Source organism: Oculina patagonica, chromosome 4, assembly GCF_052425735.1.
Source record: "Oculina patagonica isolate OP01 chromosome 4, crgOcupat, whole genome shotgun sequence".
NCBI lineage: Eukaryota > Metazoa > Cnidaria > Anthozoa > Scleractinia > Oculinidae > Oculina > Oculina patagonica.
The window spans coordinates 29625995-29641933 of NC_135761.1; the positions used below are offsets into that span (position 1 = coordinate 29625995).

At 36.9% G+C, this 15939-nt stretch overlaps 1 protein-coding gene across 1 annotated transcript; it reads right to left on the reverse strand.

Moving 5' to 3' along the window:
- Positions 1–1717: 1717 nt before the first annotated feature.
- Positions 1718–15926, reverse strand: LOC144652282 (flap endonuclease 1-like). Its single transcript, XM_078512320.1, has 17 exons — positions 15773–15926; positions 14075–14177; positions 13229–13288; positions 13012–13054; positions 12354–12417; positions 12211–12248; positions 11033–11104; positions 10027–10077; positions 9695–9780; positions 8956–9022; positions 8652–8703; positions 7034–7113; positions 6404–6436; positions 4688–4741; positions 4315–4379; positions 3904–4024; positions 1718–3080 (listed from the first exon to the last, which is right to left on the reverse strand). Exons 1-17 carry the CDS (start codon positions 15852–15854, stop codon positions 3006–3008), a joined length of 1146 nt encoding a protein of 381 aa, XP_078368446.1. The 5' UTR covers positions 15855–15926; the 3' UTR covers positions 1718–3005.
- Between the last annotated feature and the right edge of the window lie 13 nt (positions 15927–15939).

Sequence of the window (15939 nt, forward strand, 5' to 3'; positions counted from 1 at the left end):
ATATTGACCCCCGGGAGACAATATTCGCTAGCGGATTTTGTCCCCCCTTCGCGAATTTTGTCCCCCCGTCAAAAGTGATCATACTTCGCTATCGTACTCCTGGAGTCGTAAACGAATAAAAGAAAAGACGATTAAATGTGAATACGAATATTTCATGAACATTGAAAAGACGAAATAGACAAGGTAAGTCTCGGTGTTTACCAAACACCGCATTGGAAAAGCTATGTTTTTCTCAACACGGCCCGAAGCAACGTTTTCCAATCGAAAATCAAGTGTCATTTTTGTTGATCCTAGGCTAAAGTGCAGAACCAAATTTACAATTGCTTTTTTTTGTTAGTTTGTTGTATACGTCTGAAATTATAATAAACAATGTTCGGCTAACAAGTCCCAGTGTCAAGTTCCGGGTGTCAAGTTTGTTTATTAGAATAAATGCTCGGTTGAGTGAATTTACAAAAACCTGAAAAGATACAGGACAATAAGATTACTGGACTCTAATTACATTGTTTTCTTTTTGTTTTTACTCTAGACAATAGATTTCTTCTAAATAGCTTCCGACATTAAACAGTTTTTCGCTTGCCGATAAAACAAAGAGCAGTTTTCTCGACTTTTACAGCGTAAGAAGTGTTTTTTGTTGCATAAGCATTGTTAAAAGTTGTAAACTTGAAATAAAAAGATTTTCACAAAAAGCGCAAACGCGAGTTTTATCCCTTCTTTGAATTAGTTGTGAAACTAGAGTAAATACGTGTTCACGGTATGATAATTATTCTTATAACGAAAGTGTAAAAACACATTTACTGTTGGGACGACATGATTCAATGTGAATTGTGTGACGAATGGCTCCACCTTGCTTGCGAAGGACTCGAGACTGCCCCAGAGGGCGAGTGGCTTTGTCGCGTATGCAGACCACCAGCGATTATTAAAGCCGCAACTCAAACAAGATTAACGTTTTCGATTCATTGCTAACAGGAACCGTAGTTAGACGTTGTGTTTAATCAGGTCTTTTGTTTACGACAAGCTTTGCAATGAATTATAGTAAATTTCTGAAATAACTTAGAGACCAGCATAGAACGCAAAATTGCATCGCTATTATAAGAAGTGACTATATTTACTATAATAAATATGGCAGAATTATAACAAGTTCTGTGTTGTCATTCGAGGGAACGTTGCAAAAAAGTTTGCAAATGGAAAGTTTACTGAGTAAGAGGGAAACAAAGCTTAAATAACAATTGTTGAGGGGGGGGACAAATTCGGCGAAGGGGGGACAATATCGGCTAGCGGATATTGTCCGGGGGGACAATATCCGCTAGCAGATTTGGTCCGGGGGGACAAAATCGGCGGGGGGACAAAATCCGCTGTGACACCGGCGCAAGTGCTTGCTTTCACTGTAGTTTCTCGGCAGTTATTAAATAGCCCAAATTTAAGCCGTCTAATCTGATAAGCCAGCGGAGAAGAGGGCTAAAGTTTAGGCTGAGTAAAAGTAAAATAACTCACAAAAATAGGCTGTCTTCCACTGCGCGAAAAGAAAAACAGTGATGAAGCTATTTGTTTATCACATTTCTGTTGGGTTGCTTTGTGCTTACCCTCGGTACAAGAGGCCCCGTGGGGGGGAGGGTCTCCCTTATATAAGCTATATAGTACTCACTTCTCCAGATGAACAGCAAACATGTGTGTGTCTAGCTTTCAGTCTCTCAACAAAAAACAACAGTGGACTGCCTTTTTTAAGCCTTTATTATTACCGTTTTACTTGACATGGAAGCCGAGCGCTGAAAAAGTGAATCGTCTCAAGATACTAAGCACATGAAATCAAGCATGACTCAAAATATGCAATTTTAATACGTTTATAAGTTGCTTGATCAGTTAAAATAGCAACTAAATAACAGACTCCAACAATTGAAAACTTTTGAGGTTCTTTGGTAAATACACGTTTTAGCGACAGTGTGGGAAGCGAAATTGTTTGTCTTCGTTAACTTGAGTATTATCTACTTAAAAAGTACACTCAACAAAATTACTGAATTCTGATTGGACGAGATCCTTAAATGTACCTATTACTTTTCCATCTGAAGTTGGCACGAAGTCTTCCAAAGAGTTAAGTTGACCCCAAGACATCTGAATATTTCCGAAATTGACCCTAAGACTTCCAAAAAATTTTGAAGTTAACCCAGAGATTGCCAGTGATTTACAAAGTTGATCCGAAGACGTTTGGAGTTGAACTGAAGTCTTCCGAAGACTTTCCGATATTGGCCAAGACTTAAGATAGTTTTTTTTTAAGTCTACCCGAAGTAGTCTGAAGACAAACCGAAAAGAGATAAAGCTTACCGACCCGAATGGGCATGATTCCGATAGTATGGAAATTTCCGTAGTTTTGTTAAGTATACTTTAAAAAAATAAAAAATTGCACAACTTTCTCGTACAAGTCGTGATCAATAGGTATTCGTGATGATTCGAAAGTTCAAAGAATTGCACGATCCCAAACGCCCATTCAATTTGAGAACTTTCAAAACATCACTTGTACCTCCATTACGCAGGAATTGTACTTGAGGTCGTGCGATTTCTTATATATATTTCACAAAATTTTCGCGTTTTTCGCATTTTTTGGAGAAACCCACAATTTGAAAGTGGCTGTTTTTATCTGTTTGGAAAGTTGTTGCGAAATTCCATGTAATAAGGTAGCCGTTATTTGGTGTACTAACTCCTCGTCAGTACTACAGACTCGTGCGCAACATATGTACACATAACAAAATGGTCTTGGCCTCTGCAAAGAAAGCAAGACGCCCTTGTTCACATTGTAGTTGTCTTGAAGTTGTCGATTCACAGAGTTTATTTCAAGAACAATCTACTGTCAGAAAACCAAAAGCATACGACTTATCGCTTGCTTTCTTTCCGAGGAACTTGCGAGATACGCATTGAAACGTGAAGAAGTTGTGCTTTACATTTGGCTGCAGAATTCAAAGTTTACTGGAAGTTTATAACTGCTCTCATTGATGACAGAAGCATTTTAGTTCATTTTATTTGGGTTTCTTGAACTTCCCTCCTGCCGTAGGTTTGGCTTTTTTGGATTTTGACCCTTTTGTATCCTCGCTCTGAAAAAAAAGAAACCAGGCAAACAATATAAGGTGCCACCTTGCAATTGTGAAAAAAAAGATTAAAATCAGTTTTCCCTCCTTATTTTGATTATGTCAGCCAAACAAATATAAGAAATAGAGAGCATTTCCAGTGCTAGCCTGCAAGTAAGCTCTCTTAAGGTTAGGATGAGGAGGTAAGGAGGGAAGGAGCCCGGGGTAATAAGAGCTTGCAAGGATGTCTCAGACTTTCAAATCTTTATCTGCGATCAACAAGAAGTTGATGCAAAATGCTAATTTTCCTTCCTTCCTTCCTTCCCTCCACCACTAAGAGAGCTTGGTCGTAGTTTGATAGAATTACTGGTATGGAAAAACGAGAAATGCTATTTCCTAGTTATCTTTTCTAATTCTTCCAAACTTTTCTGACTTTTCTCAGACCCTTTAGACAGTGCCCCGTAAGAAATCGTAGTTTGCCCAGAGTTAAGACAGACAGCGAGCAGTCGAATTGCTTTATCATAACCCACAAAACTGACTTGTAAACAGTGTTCTTCAAGTAATATATCAAACACAAGACACACATGTCCAGATACTGAGGAGAGAGTTGGAAATACGACGTGCAGGGGAGTATTTTTGACAAAATTCATGGTGTTTGGATAGCCAATGAAACACTGTCTCGAGTGTTTGATATATCCTCTCAAATGAAAACCTACGGAGTAAAAAATCTATGCTAATTAAGACCGGGTATCCAACCTCCTTCACGGTTCTGCTTTTCTTTGTTTTCACTTGTTAAATTATTAATGAGTTTGAGAAGGTAAATTCACTCACGCAGAATTGCTTTGCATACCTTTCTTTTACTTGAAGGACTTGGAGAAGGAAGAACTTTAAAAAAGGAATCCAGTCTTCCTTGAGTGGACCCTTGACGGGCTTTGGTGAGCTTTTTTATTCCTGAGCGTATTCTGTCTTCGCTGCAGATCAATATGCAAAAATTTAAAACATAGAAATATGCACATAGAAACCCTTGCAGTTATGTTCATATTAATAAACAGTTCAAGATTTGCCTTCATGCACATGAGTGCGTGTAACTTAGTTTTTAGAATTTTAATTTTTAAGTTTAGTTGCAACTTTCTTTTTCCAGGTATCTTAGTTGTCATGTACATTATTTTGAGCATATCCATATTAAATTTGCTCTCTACAATTTCATTTTTATCATCATCATGACGATTATTATGTTGTCGAGACATAAGATATGACTCACTTAAATCCTTTTTCTTCAACTAAAAATTTAATAAGCTCCTCGTCTTTTGGTGCCTCCCACTTGAGCTGCAAAGAGGATTTGTAAACAAAATATTTAAGTTAGATATTGTACATGATGTTGTCATATCTACCGTTAAAATCAATTGTGGGTCAGATTTTTTGGGGGGTTGGGGGCATACTCTCTATAATGAACTGTACTAGGAGGCTAGCAGAATATGGTAAGCCTCAAAGTGCAGTGCAGTAAAAAAATGCCAGTATTTTTGTGTACAGTATCATGTTACTACAATGTGTCCCTTCATTGTCCTTAGCGTGTCACACTCAACAGACTAAGAAAAACAAGGGAATGCTCATAACCTAATGATAAAAAGTCCTACCTCCACATCTTCATCATTTAAAACTTCAGGATTTTTAAACAATTCTCTGGCTTCCTGTGTATAAAGCAAATACAACAATATGACCTTCTCATCTTATAATAAAGACAGTTGTTAACAAAAGGCCTTTTTCAGGACTTGTCATATAACGTTATGAAACTAAGTACTGCTGATTAGTACTGGTGCAGAACAAAAGGCAAAACAAAGAAAGGGCACAAACTTAAGTGACACTGATGTCAAATGGTAATTTTTATGGTACCATGTAATTAACTTGAATTTCAAAAATTCGCGTTAATTTCATGTACCTTAATTTACGTCATTGTTAATTAAAATCACACTATTTTCCAGCATTGTTATTTTAAGACACCTTTATTTCCGGAAAAAATTATGTTTAAACGACATCTACTTTTCCGTCAAAGCTGCAGGAATAACAGAGGCAGAGGAAAGCACAAGGGGGATGTAGTCCATCCCTGAATCCATTCATTTAATATAAGTCACTATTTGGTCTGTTTAAGTATCTTTGTTGTGTATGGTTTATCACAATTAAACCTCAAGTTCTGTTGTTGGACGTTGTTGTTTTGTCTTTTAAATAGCGCAGGTTGCAAAAAAAATTACTACGCATCAAATTCGCGTTAATTAACTGCATGTAAGCATACACCACACAAGAATTCGCGTTAATTAAATGCATGTTAACATAAATTATCGACAATTCGCGTTAACTTTATTACGCGTACATTTTGTTCGCGTTGTAAAAATGCTTCGTTATATTCCTATAATAAGGTAACCTGCGACTATGCCCTATCTCCCTACTTATCAATTCAAAAAAAGACAATCACAGGTTATCTTTATGACAGTTTGAATTAAGAGTGTACGTGTCAGTTAAAAAAAAAACTCATGGCCATGGTCAAAAGGATGTTTAAGCTCAAAATTTGTCCATTTGTAGTGCTTGATAAGAAACTTGAGGAAATAAGGTTTGGAAGGTACTTGCCACTTAAATGCTTAATTTGAAAATGCGTCAATTGGCCACCAGAAAGATAAATTGCGATCCTGGAAAGAAAATATTCTAAGGTGGGAGACAAGTGTTTCTTAATATTCAATATTAAGACCAAAATGTGTAAAAAGGGGGCCATCATACAGGAATCGTTCTGGTATGATGTCCAGATTTTTTTTCGGCAGAAGCTCAGAGTTTTGTTTTAACTTTAAAATGTAAGCTTGTGTCAGATGTTTCATAATTATGAAAATAAGTTTTCCTTGTTTGTTGTCATGCATTCGAACTTGTTTTCATTTAAAGAATTTAACACTGGCAACAATGGAAAAATGCCCTGTTGCGATTATACTACAAGATTGAACCCTGGTATGTCTGGAAGAATACGTCTTTGAAAACTTACAATTTTTGATCTATTTATTTCCTTATTGACGCCCAGTAGGAATTACTTAACAACCTACACTAATTTCCTATTACCTTAAGGTACCCATTCAACACTATTTCCATAAAGAACAAATATGGTTGTAGCTTACTTGCAGTTACTCTAGACCTTGCATGAAATCTACCCATGAAGGAACATATATTTTTACTTTCTATTAGTCAGAACACAACCTTCACTGACAATAAAAAGTCTGATCGAATGAAAAGTAGGAAATTTTAAAAACATCTGTTATTATTCTCTCCCTACCCCACCCTGTATTAAGCATGAGGTCGGTATGTAGTTAAGTTGTTACCTGATATGGCCATTCCTCAGGCAGTGTATACTTCTGAAAAATAAAATTTAAAACAGTATTTATTAGAGAGGAAGAGTCCCTTTGGTACCAGCTTTTGTATTAAATCACAAAGTAAAAAGTGCAGCACAGCCCTTTGTCTTATAAAATTGAAACATTAAACTTGCGAGCAGGGGACTCGCATATGAAAGGGACAAGGATGCATGACATCTTGCTCGGCGTGTAAATTGTGAGTTTTGGCAAACTTAATAGGTGAAACAGAATTCAGAAGGGGATGACAGTTTTTTTCTTTAGCCATCAAGGGCTCATCTAGGGTTGCACATGATAAAATTAATGCTACGTTAGAGGTCTTGACCAATCAGCATGAAAAAATTAAAGTTATGTTCTTTCTTTTGTTAGGGGAGGGAGGTAAAAAAATCTTGAGCCATACCTCTTTTAGGGGTTCAATTCCAATTTTATGACAAGCATCCCTGTCATTTAAACATGACAGTCCTTCCCCCACTCCACGGCCAGGGGCGAGGGGTTAAAAATAAATTCTGGAACAGCCATATATGCCTTCTAAAAATCAACAAATCAGCTGAAAACCTTGAATGGGTCATGCACAAAAAAAAACCATAGCCTGTAAAGACATACCTTTGTATCAATATTTTTGACAATTTCTTCAATACTCTTGTACTGCTTGATAAGATCTATCGCCCTTTTTGGCCCAATACCTGTTAAGTGAATGATAAGTAAGCAGATTAAACATAAAGATGGTTAAAGTCAAAGTGACAAAGAACAACCACACATTTGTCTCACAGAAAATTTTCAAGTTTTACATAACAGGATAACCTTTTTAGTTCTCCGTTTTCAATATGACTGACAAACACAAAAACAAAGAGGCCATCAAAAAGCTGTTACATGTATAATGTGCCAACACATTTAAGGAGACATTTTTTGTTTTTGTTGGTCAATAACAGTGCCTAGCAATAATACAACTATTCATTAAAATCATTCTGTTTGTTATACAAGCTGATATCTCAATGGTATAGTGCAATTCCTGAGTTTTGATTGTTTGGCAGACAATGGCATATGAGCTCATATACATGTACCATTGACCACAAAAATGGTAGCCAGTACGCGTCAACGGAAACAGCTGGGGAGCTCAAATATTGCAATTCTTAGGGCGTTTTTAATAAAACAATTATTCCACGCGCATTTGTTGGATATGAGATCGTTATAGCTAACTCGGCGCTACGTGCCTCGTTGGCTATCAACCATCTCATATCCAATGCGCGCTTGTGGAATAATATTATTGTTACCGTAAAGTTCCGTGTATAAGCCGCACCTTTTTCCTCCAAATTCAAGTCAAAAATCGGGGGTGCGGCTTATCTACGGAAACATCTCTGGTTGGAGTTCTCAAAAGCCTAATTAATATTCATAAAAACTTCTCAAGACGTCATTGAATAAACATATAACAACCTGAAAACTTTGTTGTTGTTCACTACCTTTTAGTTCCTCTGCACAGCTGTTTGCAGTGAAGCCTGCCAGTCACTTTGAATCATGTCTTTCCGCCGCGTGCGAGAAGGCACCAAGATAAACGCAAATACTCACAAGGCAAATGGCCGACCGCTTCGGTTTTTATTGACCTTCACAGCAAATACATCTGCTGGATTAACAAACTCTTATTCTGCATGAAGTTTTTATCCTGTTGCGGGTAGCAGTTTCCAAGAATCTTGAAATCAAAACGTGGTTTCTTCCGAAGAAAATGCCGCCATGTTTGTTTTTAATGCCCAGACTCCTCTCTACAATTCAGAGCTTGGCTACTAAGCATTCGTCATTCGCGAACGATTCGAACGAATTACAAGTGTTTCAGGAGTGTTCAGAAGTGATAATCTCGAAAAAATGATATCAAGAGAGCATCCAAGTTTAAGATATTGTGAACTCAAACTAAAAAGGCGGTATGACAAGTGAAATTTAGCTTTCGTAAGACTTAATTTATATTAAACATTGCAACAACCACCGTGTCAGTGTTTCGAAACCGTGCTTGTTTGCCCTTGTTTGTTTACCAATAGAACTTCACTTGAACTTCAAACTTTATGGTCTGTATTTTTTTTTCGACATTTGAGCTTCCAAATCGGGGGTGCGGCTTATCTACGGGTGCGGCTTATACACGGAACTTTACGGTAAGTATACACTATCTCAGACAAAAGAGCTGCATAATATAACCTACAATCTGTTTGAATGTCTTTAAGGTGGAAACGAACTGTACCTTTGATGGAGTCACAATAGTCACAGCCTAACAAAATACAGAGATCAATAAACTGTAAAAGAAAAAAAACAATGTTACACTTATTATGGCATTGATACTCCTTCTAGGGTGACCACAAGGTGAAGACACTTCTTATTCTTGGTAAAAGGTGTTTTGTGATTCTTGAATGGCCTTAATTGTTTCATGAAATGTAAACTAGCTATTGAAATAATATTATTCTCAACTCAACACCTGACATTCATGCAAAAGTTCCTAAACGGAGAGCCACATACTATTTCAGAACAGAAGAAACTGTAACCCTCACCTCATCATATGAAAGTTCAAGTTCAGTAAGAATCCTGTCCAAATAAAATTCCCTTATTGGCATTTTCCTGTTAAGTAAAAGATTATTTTGTTTATCTTTACCAATGAAAGTACCAAAATAGTACATGTGTGTATATGTTAGTTACACAATTGTCCTAGTCAGTAGCCACTTCATGTTACATGTATATAAAATTTTTTAAAGGAAAGTGTGAACTAAAAGTGGAATATCCAGAGGGATGGGAGGGTCCAAACCAAAAAAACCTTCCATGGGAGGGGTATGGGTATTTTCCAGGAACACATTGTAAGGTAAAGGTAAATTTACGTTTGGGCCAATCTTGTTCATAATGCCAGAGCTTTTGAGGTTTCTTTGTACCAAGCAACTAGAAACATTGCTACCCCCTTTTTAGTGGATGCTAGTCCCTGGCAGGTCCCCCCGTTAGTATTAACCAAGTTGTACTGATAGAATGCCAATGACCATATACACTCATGTGTCATGGGATTAGAGAAAAGACCACCACTTAAGATCACCTGATCAATGTGGCAACAACTTTTTTCAATGTTACTGAAATAAGTGGCTACATCAGTTCCTTGATAATACGTTTTTGTTTTACTCTGGTGCTCTGATCCCCCCAGCTGATAGTTATATAGTACTGGAAGGTTTCAAGATCAATATAAGCCACTGAAACCCTTCCATAACAGTACAGTAAATAGTAAAGACAAAGTCTTCATGGGATACAGACCTTGCTTCACTAAAGGTAAGATGTCTTAAAAGAACACTGGAGCCAAATGTCAAAGCATCCATGTCTTCTGTTCCTGTGGCATAAACCTAAAATCATGAAAATTGGAATCCTTGATTAAGACTCAATTACAGTAATAGGCATTGATATAACTAAGAACCTGTTACTGGGTAATTTCAACAGTGTAAATTCTTAAAGGTACAAAGATCACAAGAGCTAGTTGGGTTCGTCTCTGAGCCAGCTTTGTCATTTGTTATAATTAGCTACATCCCTGTAAAAGCTATTAGTTTTAAGCAGTGTCATCGATCAATACAGAAATGCATATCATTACATACTTTTCCTGCTTTAACCAAAGCTGCACACTGAGCCTCTGCTTCACAAGGAGCCTAATAAAAAATAAAATTATAACATTGATTTCAAAAAGTATTTGGGTAACCGATGATGGAAATCTAGGATGTGTTTGAAAATAGTAAATAGTAAAGAAGAGGTTATGGTAAGATTTGGGCTTAGTGACCCATTAGGCCGGAGCTTATCCCAGATTATGTAAAATGAAGAGACTAGAAGTATTTCTTCTTCCCCCATACAGTAGATGGGAGACCATCGCAGAATTAGCCCCAGCATTACATTAACAGACATCCATTTAGAGTCTTACAACTGTGCAAGGCAGCGAGGCGTGGGAGGCGTGCCAGGTGAGGCAGTGAGGCATGCGAGGCAGAAATGCATACTCCAAATGAAAAGGCTAACTGCAAGCTACCTAAGCTAACAGTAGGCTAACCGGAGTGCTATTTCGGCTACCTGGAATGGATTGAATGCCTTGCTGCCTCGGTTGACATAGGCACTATGAGAGTGAAGTGTCTTGCCCAAGAACACACAATGACCCGGCCAGTTTAAGGTTTCAATTGAGACCATCTGCAGTCCAGTGTACCAACCATTAGGACAACACACCTCCCACAAGTTCTTTACACGGGTACAGTGTGTTATCCAAAATATATAAGCCCATGGGGTTATATTTGGATGGTGTGACACAATGTCATTTAAGGATGTTGGTGTCTAAGAATTTGGGGGATGATTTTCATGAGGGCCTTTTCGTCAGGGAGGGGTATCAGAAATTTAAACAGCATTTTATGTGAAGCTCTTGGAGTAAGCCATGCAACAACCCCTATTTGAATTTGTTTGAAAAATGCCAGTTTTAATACGTTTTTATTTTACACTGGCTCTGAGGCTTGAAGATATGAAACCAAAGAGACGAAATCAATGTCCATGGGTAAATTAATAAATTTTTTTTGTTATATTTATTTAAGTCATGCAAGAAGTAAAGTGACAGTCATTAAATTTACACACCTCAATGTATGGAACTCCCATTAGCTTGAGTAATTTCTTGCAGTCTGCATTATGCTCAGGAGTAACTTTGACCTAAAACAAGATAAACAACTGATTAATGTACAGTGCGTCTAAGTCTTTTCTTTTCCAAAAACAGTAAATATTGTATATATACTATACAGTTTTGCATACAGAATTTAAGACTTTCCATACTCTCTTTTCAGATGTAATTCATTATGTAATGAGAGATTTCAAAACAGAGAGAAAATTTGCTTATCTGACTCCTTTTATTAATGACTAAGAACATGCACGTTGCTTGTTGAATATGTAACTTGTTTACTTATTTACATGGAATAAAAAAACAGTTACTTGTTGCATTTTGGACAAAACTACTCAAGATTTTTACAAGGTTACAGTCAAAATACTCAGCGCGTGCCGCCTAAAATTCCGGAATAGTTTTCGATTAACAGCGAACGGATTGCATTATTCGTTTCAAACTTTCAAATTCAATTTGAATATTGTAAATCATCCAACCGTAAACACGTGAACACATGAACCTGTCAAAAATTAAGCAATCAAATTGCTTAATTTTTATTATTAACTATGAACTATTCCGGAATTTTAGGCGCATGCTGAGTATTTTGACTGTAATAACTTTTTTCCAGATCAGACAAACTACACGTTTTTCATTCCTTTTTCACAGTAGGCGTGGGGTATGGTAGATTCAAGACTTTTAAGAAACTCTACTCCAACTACGAATTTTCAGTGACTCTAAAGCTGCACAATTCTGTGCTCTGTACAAGTCCTCATACATTGTCAAGCAAAACAAGTGAGACGAGAAAGGAAAAATGTCAGCTAGGAGATTTTGTCATGGTGTAGAAATCAAGGCTATTTTTCACTGGGCACAGAGTAAGAACAAGAGAAACAAATAGTTTTAATATTCTTGTGCTTATGCCTTTGTTGTGTGAAAAGAGCTTAAGAAGAAAGAGTGTGTTTGTTCTTCTTATGTGCTTTCATTAATAATAAAAATTCTGGGGTTGTACTTATGCCATTGAGAACCAGCTTAAGTAATTATTCTAAGAAGTAATGTAATTAAAAGAAAAAACAATTGCAGTAAAAAAATTAAATGTTATGAAGAGCAACATTCAAAACAGCACAGCACATGTCATCAAAGACAAAATAAATCAATTAATGCATACCAGCCTTCGAGAAAATTTTTCCATACTTTCTGCATCACCTGTAAATCAACAGACAAGACATTATTACTGTGAAACTGTGGACTGTTGAGTGCAAAGGAAATAAATAAACACAGAATTGAATTAAATCAATTTTTCCACATTACCAGTTTCCTCTGCTTGAGCCAGTCCTTTCTCAGCCTCTTCTCGCCTCTCTTTTCTCTTTGCCAACTGGACACAGACAAAAATGTAACAAAAGAAAACAAGATTTAAAATAACAAAGTGTGACACTACATGTGTACATACATGAGGTTTTCTGTGGGGTTATCTGCTGTAGGTATTGTGGTTCAATTCAATACCCTTGGTACAATTTGTTATTTTCCTTTGTTCTGGTGTATGATAATAAATGATAATGAATATGAAACAAAGGAAACTATCTTCCTAACAAGTTAAAAGGGTAAATGCTAATTGAAATGAAAGCCAGGGAGACCACAAAAACAACATAATAGAGAACAGTTGAAACAGCCCTGAAGAAGATGGATTGTACATGGACCAGGGATTATAAGTGATAAAATATAATTCTTTTTACGAAAATAAAAGGATTTAATCTTGACAAAGCTGCAGGTCAGGTAGTTGAGCAATGAAAACTTCATCATCGTCATTTATCCTTTCTGCATAATTTACAGCATTACAAAAGGCTCGATTCCAGTGCTGATGCGCGGATTTAAACCTAACCAAGGGCAAGCATGTTCTTCATTATTTTGTGTGATTTTTTTTCCTTTGAGAATTACTGTAATGTTATACACTCCAGCAAACACTGCTTACCTCTCCAGACTTCATATGAGGTGGCTTGCCATCAAAGACATACCTGCAAAAATTATGCAGTAGAAATATAAAATTGTTTAAACACAAGAGGAAATTTTGCACAAATTAAAACGAAAGCAAAATGCATTAAAAATTTAATATGTAAACAAGTGGCGATATATGTACTTGTAACCATGTCAACACAGACCTAAATAAAAAGCATATAACATACACTTACACTGGTTTAATTCCATTCTCTACCATCCTGATGGTCCGATAAAACATACCCATCAAATGACTGAAAACACAACAAAACAGAATGTATCAAAAATAACATATCTAATTTTGCAAGGTCTGTTTACTGTATTTTTTTGATTAAGCGCCCAACCTCAAATAAGCACCCAACTTGAAGGTAGGACAAGTTAATAAGCGCCCAGCCTCAAATAAGCACCCACCCCCCACCTCACAAAAAACTGAATTGCACGAGAGGAGTATTGACTATTGGAATTGACTAAGTACTTCTAAGAGACTTTGCCCATGACTGAGTTTACTTAGTATTTAACAGGAACTTCAAATGAATAATTAAAATTCTGATTTGGTTCATCTTAACGTTTTGTTGTTATTTGTTGTTTTGTTACTTACTATTCGCTGAAAATCGTAAAAATTTAATAAGCGCCCAGCATCAAATAAGCGCCCACTCTCAAGGTCCAAAAATTTAATAAGCGCCCAGCATCAAATAAGCGCCCACTCTCAAGGTCCAAAAATTTAATAAGTGCCCAGCATCAAATAAGCGCCCACTCTCAAGGTCCAAAAATTTAATAAGCGCTCAGGGCGCTTAATCGAATAAATACGGTAATGTTGTACACCAGTATTATGTAATATTATTCATCTGCCAAATGTCAAGGGCTTTCTAGAACGAAAATATCTTAACTGTGTTTGTCTAATTCAAAATACGAAACTCCTTTAAGAAATAAGGTTCCACCCTCTCAATTCTCTCAAAAATAAGACAAAGAGAGAGAAGAGATTACATGTATTGTTAAATTGTGTACCAGAGGTACCTGTATAATGGACAATGTATATTTACCTTGTGATTTCTCCTGCCTCATTGGTCAGTTGACTACCGTCAGATCTTACTGCTATGAGAAACTGATAAATGCTCATTGAAGCATCAATTGCAATCTTTCTTCCTAAAAAAATAGAATCAGACATGTTCCTTACTAATGAAAGATTGTGTGCTTCCAGAAAATATCCATACCTACCCCAAGAAAAAAAAATTCAGAGGAACATCTGGAAATATTTCAGAGATTGGGGGAGGGGGAGTGGAAGTTTCAAATGCCATTTTTTTTTTAAGTCAAGTATAAAAACAAACTGGAAATATTGCATTAGAGGGGAAAAGGGGAGGGAGTTTAATCAAGAACTGCCCATAGGAGAAGGATATTTTCTAAAATAATACATTTTAAGGTCACTAAGGGGGGGGGGGGGGGGCAGGCATAGAAAAGGCATTTTGAACTTAGCTGAGATTTTCTGTTAAAATGCCCCACTGCAGGGATTTGTGGATGGTCACTAGCTTCAATAAAATTCTGTTAGAAAGTTCAGTTAAATGGTCAAAAGTCCCAAATTGCTGTCAAATCCCCTGCCTATGCCCAGCCTCCTCCAACCCCCTGCCAGCGGCTTAACATTAATAGGTACATTACCATAACACCATGAGAGCTCCTTGTCCATAGATGGGGCATACGACAAGAATCAAAGAGGTCTATGACCTACTCGTGAATGCGTTAGATTCCTTTGAACAGTATAGTATCGATGGAAAATATTCATTATAGTGATTAATAATATTAATCAACTTTATTTAAAGAGGGTGAACATATAACAGGTCGCTTAGGTATAAGAATTACTTTTTTCATCATGATAATTGCTCAGTAAACCGATGGCTCAGTGGTACTGCTCTGCGTTCTGAAGCGTATGACCCGGGATCGACCCTCATACCCTGTGGCTAAAATCTTTTTTTCTTCTTATTTTTTTTTCACGGATATTATATACATATCTGTCTTGTATAGAGTTTCGTTACTCTTTTACTGATTATCCTTTATTAAATCGTGCCGTGATTTAACCTTCCCAGTCTTTTAATAACACATACATAAAGTCACTGGTCATCGTTTCCGAATGTTCGCGATTGTTATATACGAAAAGGCAATATTTCATCGTTTGGGAAACGATTGTTTCTCATTTACAGGGTGAAGTATTTTCTACACTTATTTCTTTGAAATGATACCTTTGTAAAGCTGTATTTTTATCCACAGCCGAGGGAAACGAAATTTAGAAAGCGCCCGTGAGCATACCTAATTTGCATAATGTTAACAACGATGGAAGGAAGGACGGATGGACGGATGGACGGATGGACGGATGGCTCACTTTCCCCACTATACTCGTTCATTATGCATTCACGAGTAAAAATGAAAAATGTCCCTCCACCCTGTACACGAGGGAAGGGAGCCACTGGGGGAGGGGGGAGGGGGTAGAATTACAATTTAGTTTATTCAGCCATGGCATTTGTACATGTGTCTTATAACTACATTTGCACTTTAGTACAAAACATCACCGATCTATCTCACTGCCTAAGAAACTCTGGGGAATTCTAGATTTAGGTGAATTAAGCTCAAAATTTCACCACGATCGCATTTTACACGACAAGTTTTCGAACTCGCCGCTCGTGTTTACAGATGGTTTTGCATTTGAGCTAGACTTTACACATGAAATGGACATCAATCAATCTTCCACTTACCAAAATAGTTCTTAATCTCGTTTTCTTTCGATCCTGAAGGAGCATGATCTCCAATCACTTTGGAAAGACCGTGAATTCCCATGCTGTTTTGACTGTTTAGCTCATATATACTCGATCGATTGATCTTTCGTACAAAGCGCGCGAAAACCGTCTCCTCCGGAAAAGAG

Excerpts from the sequence above, each read along its gene's own strand:
- LOC144652282 (XM_078512320.1), bottom strand. The coding sequence starts at position 15,854 with ATGGGAATTCACGGTCTTTCCAAAGTGATTGGAGATCATGCTCCTTCA. Across the intron at positions 9,781-10,026 it reads CTTTGGTTAAAGCAGGAAAA|GTTTATGCCACAGGAACAGA; the intron begins GTATGTAATGAT and ends TCATGATTTTAG. Across the intron at positions 9,023-9,694 it reads CTTACCTTTAGTGAAGCAAG|GAAAATGCCAATAAGGGAAT; the intron begins GTCTGTATCCCA and ends TTTACTTAACAG.